Genomic DNA, 9,314 nt, shown 5'->3' on the forward strand with positions numbered 1-9,314 from the left:
AGACGAGGTCAAGCAGGAGGGCTCAGCTCAAAGCTCAACTCAGACTTCAATTCACTACATAATAATAATAATAAATTTTCACCGGTGCATGTCTTCCGTGCCATCTGTTTGAAAGAGGTTAATTACTCGTATTCTAGATTACACTTTTAAATTTACTGATTTAATATTTGTCAGTAGCCACCTCAGTCTCTCTCGCATCCTCTCTCTCTCCTCTTAGTGATCGGGAACCCAATTTTCTTTAAAAATTGTTGAAAGAAGCATTACCAGACGGTGAGACATTGCCTAAGTCCCATTACGAGGCAAAATCCTTGATGCGAAACTTGGGCCTTGGTTACATCCTCATTCACGCATGTATAAATGATTGTGTATTGTATTGGAAAGAGCTTGAAAATATTGAAAAGTGTCCAGAATGCGGAGAGTCTAGGTATAACGAAGCCAAGCATAAGAAAATCCCACAGAAGGTGTTAAGGTACTTCCCATTGAAACCCAGATTGCAAAGATTGTTTATGTCTCGTAAGACGGCTGAAGATATGAGGTGGCATAAGGAGAAACGCGTTCATGATGATAGTACACTGAGGCACCCTGCGGACTCTGAAGCCTGGCAAAATTTTGACAAACAATATGACTGGTTTGCAGAGGATTCTCGCAATGTTCGACTAGGTCTTGCAAGTGATGGTTTTAATCCATTTGGTAATATGAGTAGCTCGTACAGTATGTGGCCAGTGGTACTGATGCCCTACAATTTTTCTCCTTGGTTGTGTATGAAGGAGTCATTTTTCATGATGTCGTTGCTTATTCCTGGACCCAGGTCACCTGGGAATGGCATTGATGTGTATTTGCAACCGTTAGTAGATGAGTTAAATGAGTTGTGGAGTCAAGGTATACAGACGTATGACACATTTGCAGGACAGACATTTCGATTGCATGCAGCGGTCTTGTGGACAATAAATGACTTTCCTGCGTATGGAAATTTGTCTGGGTGGAGCACAAAGGGAAAGTCCTACATGTGGTATTGAGACTTGTTCATTATCATTGAAGCATGGTAAGAAAACGTGTTATATGGGTCATCGTTGCTTCCTTCTGAGTGATCATAGTTGGCGCAGGAAGACGATGATCTTTGATGGCAAACAAGATCATATGCCACCCCCGAAAGAGCTATCTGGAAAAGATGTGATACAACAACTGAGTAACATTGGAGAAGTTAAATTTGGTAAGGCATCGCACTTGAAGAAAAGGAAACATACAGTATTGGACTATAACTAGGGGAAGAAGAGTATTTTTTTTTGAGTTGCCCTATTGGAGTGATCTGAAATTGCGACATAACTTGGATGTCATGCATATTGAGAAGAATATATGTGACAATATTTTTGGAACATTGATGAACATATAGAAGAAAACAAAAGACAGTTTTAAGGCTCGATTGGATCTACAAGCAATGGGCTTAACGAAAGAGTTGCACTTGCAATCACATGGAAATTCATATACTATACCAGCAGCTAGCTACACATTGACAAAACTAGAAAAGAAGCGTTTATGTGAATGGTTGAGATCGGTGAAGTTTTTCGATGGGTATGCGTCAAATATATCTCGGCGCGTAAACATTACGGACTGTAAGGTATTAGGAATGAAAAGTCATGATTGTCATGTCTTTCTGCAACGTCTACTACCGGTTGCGATTCGTGGATTCCTGAGCAAGGATATCAGTGCGGCGTTGATTGAGTTGGGGATATTCTTTAAGGATTTGTGTTCGAAATCATTGAATGTAGAGGTTATTAAACGACTGGAGAGGGACATTGTCGTAATCCTTTGCAAACTTGAAAGAATATTTCCACCTGCGTTCTTCGATGTTATGGTACACCTAGCGATTCACTTACCGCATGAGGCGAAGCTTGCAGGCCCAGTACAATATCGTTGGATGTATCCGATCGAAAGGTAGTAGAACCTATTAAAAATTTTATTCATTCCATAAACTACATATATCCATATTTTTTAACATATAGTTTTGTGTACAGATACCTTCACACACTAAAACGATTTGTGAGGAATAAGGCACGTCCAGAGGGATCCATTGCAGAGGCATACATTGATAATGAGTGCCTGACATTTTGCTCCATGTATCTTCGTGGCATAGAGACTAGATTCAACCGAGAAGATCGGAATGCCGATGAAGGGCAGGAGCATGAACAAGGACTCATATCTGTATTCGCACATAACATCCGTCCTTTAGGAACCCCGACATTTCAGGATATGGACCTTGGGGATCTAGCAAAAGCGCGGTGGTATGTGCTGCATAACTGTGAAGAAATAGAGTCATACTTAGAGTAAGTCTTTCCTTGATAATTGTATCTCTGCATACGATGATTTTAATGTTTCTTGCTGATGACGTGCTAATTATGTGTAGTGAACACATCGAGGAGATGAAGTCCCAATACCCAATAAATTATGATCGAATGTATCAAGATCAGTTTCTAGAATGGTTCGTAAAACGTGTAAGATATCACATTGTATCTCACCACATTTAGAATTTTGTTATATTGCATAATATTTAAACCTAAGAAAATTCCTAAATAATTACATTCTGTACGTGATAATAGATGAAGACGTTGCGCGCTAGCAACTCTGTGGATGCGTCTGATGCACTTTACTCACTGGCGTGTAGCCCTGATAGACGTATATCTAGATATACAGGTTGTATTGTAAACGGGATTCGGTTCCACACTAAAGAACGTGAAAAGTATAGGACCACACAAAATAGTGGGGTGGTTGTAAAGGGAATGCATGAGGAGGTAGAAATTGACTTTTATGGTGTTTTGACAGATATTATTGAGCTGAGTTATTGTATGAGAAAGCAGATGTACTTATTTAAATGTAATTGGTGGGACATTGAAAATAAGAAGTTGGGAATACAGATTGACAACTACTTTACGAGCGTAAATTTATCTCGGAAGTGGTTTAAGGATGACCCATTTATCCTCGCCAGCCAAGTTGAACAAGTATTTTACCTCGCCGACACCAAGTTAGGTGGCTCTTGGCACGTGGTACAGAAAATAAAGTCCAGGAACGTATTTGACATTCCCGTACCAGAAGTTGAAGATAACGAGGATGGGGAAATTGAAACGTCTAGGGTTGAACAAGCATATCAAGAAGACATGTCATCTAGGGATATAGGGACTAATTCAAATGTTGATATTAATGTGGTGCAATTGGACAGAGATGATGTGCCACCTGATCATGTTGATGCCTCAATAATACATGACATTATTAGAGATGATAGTGGTTTCATTGATGACGACGTTGCAGACGATGAAGAGGAAATACTGATCAGCGATAGTGATGGTGATGAAGAAATAATCCTAAGCGATAGTGATACAGACGGTGATTATTAAATGTACACATAATTTACATGTCATTTTTCAATTCGAATAATTTATGTATTACATGTATACGTGAAAATAACAAGTCATGATTTATTCCTTTAATTGACTTGTTTATAATCCACATTTGCAGTTGAGTCAATTTCTGATCATGTCCTCCTCAAAACGGAGCGTAGCGGAAGCACGCAACATACTTCATCAACTGTTGCGGATGGACTTTTCGGCACTATCTTCTTTTGGTAGGGCCAAAGAGATACCCAGTCTGGTCGATGAGCGTAGAGAGGAATATATCGACGCTGACTCAGATGAAAAATTAAACAATCTCAGAGAAATTTCGGAGCTGACAAAGGATTATAACCATGGAAAACTTCATATGGAAGATGCAGTTATGTCACTTGCGCATCTGAATGGAGTCTCGAGAGACCAAATTTCTCCTATTGTGACTGACATGTTGGCTGTAACAATGTCGAGTGCTTTACACAGCTTGACATATAATTCTGCAGCGTACGATAACTTACTAGGGAGTACTTTGGATAGTTTACCTCAGAGTTGTTTCGTATTACAACGAAATATGTGTATTTAATATAGAATGACAATGTATAATGGAATTTTCAAAGGTTATAGATTAATATTTACAGTTTTATTATATTTTACATGCATTATAGTGTAATGATCTAATCATATTTTAATCATCTCTCTAAGCATAAGCACAAATGCATTCTACCATCAACACTACTTGTATAATGTTTTAGTATATTCCACTTGTACTAACATTGTATAAATTTACAAGTTCGTACATCGCACATATCTAGTGATGGCACCAGGTGGGAGACATCGTTCGGGCACTGAATCTACCCCTTCCACCCGTGATGCGGCGGAGACAGCATCACCGTCACATGTTGCATCACAGGCATCTGATCCCTCAATCGTTCATACATCGAGCACTGCATGTAAGTCTAGACATATATTTCTTTTAAAGACTTCTGTTGATACAATAGACTTACATATTTCTTTTGTGACAGCATCGTCGACCAGCCGACGAGGACGTGGACCCACGCGTGGGTTAGTTTTACAGAGACTTACGCGTGAGGGTAGGGTGACAGTAGAGTTCCTACAGGACTGCCTTAGACCTGTTGGGGATAATGTCAGGTTGTTTACATCAGAGGTCGGTGTCTTATGTCGATCTCTGATCCCTACCACCACCCCCCGTTGGGTAGACGTGACAGATGATGTGCGGCAGCACATCCGTCAGCGCCTTACGGTAAAATTTAGTAAATTAAATTTTATTTTGTAAAATTTCATTTATGGTTAAGTTATTTTCTTAATAAGTTTATTACCTTAATCCATTATTTACAAAATTACAGGATAAATTTGTCTTGGATTTGAGTGTTCCGTACATTTCTCATGTCGTCGATGACATGATCAAGGAGCGGTTTAAGGAGTACCGCAGTGATTTACACCAGCGGTACAAGCGGTGCAGGAGCCTCGAGGAGGCCGTATTGACCGCACCGCCGCACGTGACCATTGACGATTGGCGGATACTCTGTGAGAGATTTTCGTCTGAGTCTTTTCAGGTAATATTTACATATTTATGATATCTTAAGGTAATAATTAAATTCGTAATTAATAATAATATATTATGAATAATGTGTTCAGAAGAGGAGCAAAATAAATTCTGCGAACAGGGGAAAGTTGGAAGTGAACCACATAGCTGGTTCAAAGTCATTTGTACAACTTCGTCGCGACATGGTAAGAAGTTACTGGTTATTATTAAGTTGATATATTTTTCCATGCATTTATATTAGCTCTATTGTCATTTTGATTGTGCAGCGAGATTCCGTCACTGGACAGGAGCCCGGACCAATAGACTTCTACAGAAAGACTCATTGTCGGCAGGCGACGGGATCTTAGGTACATCCTACAGCCAGCGAGAATTGGGTAAAAATTGTTACATTGTAAAATTTAATTGCATTGAATTATAATAATGTTATTTGTTATGAAAATTCAGGTTTTCATCACAGGCGGCGATGGATGCCATACGCAGTCAGCCCACTCCTGATGGTACTCAGCGGAGTGAGCCAGAGATCCTGAGCGAGGTGCTTGACACATGTTCTGGATATGTACGTGGGCTTAGCCATGATGCCAAGCTCATGGCACCCGCTAGAGTTGCATCCAGCCGATCCGTCGCTGGCGAGAGCGCCATACGCTGAGCTGATATCGCAGAGAAAGAGGTTCAACATCTATGGGGCGCCGTCGACGAGATCAAAAACCAATTGGCGAGGCAGAGGGAGGAGCATGAGAGGCAGAAGGAGGAGCAGGAGAGGCAGAGGGAGGAGCAAGAGAGGAGGATGGAGGATATGCGGGTGGAGCATGAGCGACGGATGCAGGAGATATTACAGGTTCTCGCTACACGCTTACCCATCGATGCCTCACCACCTCCGCCTTCATCTTTGTGATTTGTCATATTTTATTTATGATTTATTTTATATACGAATGTTAAACTTATATGTATTTGTGCGTGGATGAATGTAATGTGGATAAGACTATTTGTGTATGTATGGATGTGATTTGTGTTTGGATGGATGTAGTTTATGTTTGTTTGGAAAAATAGAAATATGAATATAATGAAATATATTGTAATAGGTGTATAACAAGAATTTTTGCAAAAAAAAAAAGAGACTTTTACCTACGAAAATTTTCGTAGGTAAAAGTTTCATCGACATTTTTACCTATGAATTTTTTCGCAGGTAAAAGGTTCATTCACATTTTATTACCTACGAATCATTTCGTAGGTAAAAGTTTCATCAACAGTTTTACCTACGTCAAATTTCATAGGTAAAAAGTCTTAGCACAGTTTGTACCTACGAAACCTTTCGTAGGTAAAAGTCTTAACACCGTTTGTACCTACGCAAAATTTTGTAGGTAAAAGTATTAACACAGTTATTAGCTACGAAAATGTTTGTAGGTAAAAGTTTTAATACAGTTTGTACCTACGAAACATGTCATAAGTAAAAGCTTTAACAAAGTTTGAAGCTACGAAAACGTTCGTAGGTAAAAGTCTTAACACCGTTTGTACCTATGAATAAATTCGTAGGTAAAAGTTTTAACCAAGTTTATAGCTACAGAAACATTCGTAGGTAAAGGTCTTAATACAATTTGTACCTACAAAACATGTTGTAGCTAAAAGTTTTAATAAAGTTTGTAGCTACGAAAATGCTCGTAGGTAAAAGTCCTAACACCGTTTGTACCTATGAAAAAATTCATATGTGAAAGTTTTAACAAAGTTTTTAGCTACGAAAATGTTCGTAGGTAAAAGTTTTGACAAAGTTTTTAGCTACGAAAATGTTCGTAGGTAAAAGTTTTAACAAAGTTGTTACCTACGAAAATGTTCGTAGGTAAAAGTCTTAACACTTGGTAGGTAAAAGTCTTAACAAAGTTTTTAATTTCGTTGGTAAAAGTCTTACCATTGCCAACGATGACATTTTTGCATTGGTAAAAGTCTTTAGCCATGGCTTTTTACCAACGAATTTACCGACAAAATATTTCATAGGTAAAATTCTTTGCCTACGAAATAATATCATTTACCTACGAAATTTTTCGTAGGTAAAAGTGAAATTTCTTGTAGTGAGTGTAAGGAAAAATAATCCTCCTGAGTAAACTACTCGGCCTGTCATGAAAGGGTCATTGTAGCCAACCCATCTATTCGACAAAAACAGAATTCTCCTAATAAAAGGAAGAGCTCAAGAGCTCACCCCAACGCTCCTTACTCTGCTAAAATGTCCAACCTCACCAAAACCAATTACTTTTCAAGCCCGCAACACGAGCTCGAAAGTAGGGGGCTTACTATTATGGATAAAATTGGACTAGCTAAAGAGAAGGGTCAGATTGGACATTTAACGTCCTGGAAAAATCGGTACAAAGACCCGAGTACCACCTCAGGTAGAAACCACTAAGGATCGAATCCTTTAGAAATTAGAAAAAAATTATTAAGTGTTAAACTAAATAATCAATGGAATTAGATTGAACTACTTTCAATACGAACTACAAGGCCCAAAACTAGTAGGATCGCTGACGCTACATTACCTAGAAACCTAAGATCGATCTCAAAATCCAGTTGCTCTCGGGGCCGCATTGAAACTCTGTATCGGACCTGGACCGCGCATCGAAAGTCCGATTACCACGAAACTATATGGTTATGACCGCCTTACTAGGCTTGATAACCATCTCGAAAATCAAGTCCTAATAAAATCCAGAAGTGCACAACTTGAGCCCGGAGCGAAGTGTGTGAGAAATGCGAATATATTTAGAAATGAATTCAAACTTAAGTGAATTGGGCCGTTCAATTGCAGGTCAAATCTAAAGTTTCAGACCATCAGATTCTGACCCAGCTACACCCTCAGATCAGAGAAAATTTTCAACACATGTTAGTATACTTGTGGCCCTGATTGAGTAACGATGACCGTTAAACTGAAACAGGTCCTCTGCGGTCGATCCACAAATTCGATCGGATCGAAAACTTAACCTGATGTAGATCCATCGTCAAGGAACTTACTCCGGATCGTATACAGAAAAGGGGCCTCCAGATAGGCTCTGCTGGACCGAAATAGCTACTCTTTGGCTATAACCTAAGTATACCATGGCCCTGAGCCATTTGCTTCAGTTCTGGGCCTATATAAGGGCCTTAACCTACCCCTCTCTCATTCCATACGAATTTCAAACCCTAGGAGAGAGAAGAGAGGGAAAAGAAAAGAAGAAAGTGAGGAGAAGTGAGAGACAAAGAGAGTTAATTGTTGGGATTCTTCCTTGCCGCTCCACTTGCTGAATCGCCGCTTCCGTGTCACTATACCGGCGATTCCGATTCCATTTTTGGATAATAAATCCTAACCCTAATCAATTTTAAGGATTCAAATAGAATAAGTGATGAAATATCTAACCTATTTCATGCAACAGGTGATCATTGTGCCGTAGACAAAGGCATTGTTTTGAACTAAGTTCGATACGAGTCTACAGGCGAAAGGTGCGGACTGTAAATGTTTAGGTTATAGTTTTCAAGGCTTTCAATGTCAATTAATGATTTATGACTAACTTGATTGCTATCACATGTACTTAGATACGATGTTTTCCATATATTACACACACATATATATATAAACTATGTTGAGTATAATGCATTCTATGTGTTTGTTGAAATGTTTGATGAATATAAAATTTGGATTTGTACTTACCATGATTATGAATTATAAATATATGATTGTTGTACATGTGGCAACTCCGTTGTGAAAGGATGTGTTATAATATACGTTATAATTAATTTATTTCATGTATGTTGACATGTGTAGTCTAAGTGTTTGATAGAATACCTGAATGAGAAAATGTTAGCTGAAATGTGTTTAAGGAGGGTATTGAGATAAGATTCTCAATTACCTTATCTTTAGTTACAGTTTCCTTCATGTAACCTATCTTACTATTACGTGCTTTATGGATGAAATGCTACGTATGATAACATGTGTGCTATGTGTTTGTCAAAATGCTCAAATGTGATTTATATTTGAATTGTTTGTCACATGCTATTTTGACTATCACATATGAATGCCTAAAGTGTTTGAGTATGATTGGGACTACTGTGTAGTCTAAGCAATCGGTAATGATTCCCTAATGAGTGGCCAAACTAGTTTCACCACGTTGGATACGTTCGATGAATCCAAGTCATACGATGATTGTCGACAGTGGTACCATGTCGATTAATTCAGCGTACGCTCATACCAATCGAACTTGTCAAGGAACCCGATTGGCCTATTTTGTGTCTACCATGTATGGATACTGCTGCTTGAATCTAAGGTACCAACTTACCAGTGCAAAGCTTGTTTAACCTTGGTACCACAATTCACTAAGACTCATGACCTGGGTATGGTGGTATGGGACACCGTGGTCGAGCTGTCG

General features: G+C 38.9%; 1 protein-coding gene across 1 annotated transcript; it reads left to right on the forward strand.

Moving 5' to 3' along the window:
• Positions 1-4,402: 4,402 nt before the first annotated feature.
• On the forward strand, positions 4,403-5,302 carry LOC131220473 (uncharacterized). Its single transcript, XM_058215369.1, has 4 exons — positions 4,403-4,635; positions 4,739-4,948; positions 5,031-5,123; positions 5,205-5,302. Exons 2-4 carry the CDS (start codon positions 4,793-4,795, stop codon positions 5,283-5,285), a joined length of 330 nt encoding a protein of 109 aa, XP_058071352.1. The 5' UTR covers positions 4,403-4,635; positions 4,739-4,792; the 3' UTR covers positions 5,286-5,302.
• Positions 5,303-9,314: the final 4,012 nt, after the last annotated feature.

Source organism: Magnolia sinica, chromosome 12, assembly GCF_029962835.1.
Source record: "Magnolia sinica isolate HGM2019 chromosome 12, MsV1, whole genome shotgun sequence".
Lineage (NCBI taxonomy): Eukaryota > Viridiplantae > Streptophyta > Magnoliopsida > Magnoliales > Magnoliaceae > Magnolia > Magnolia sinica.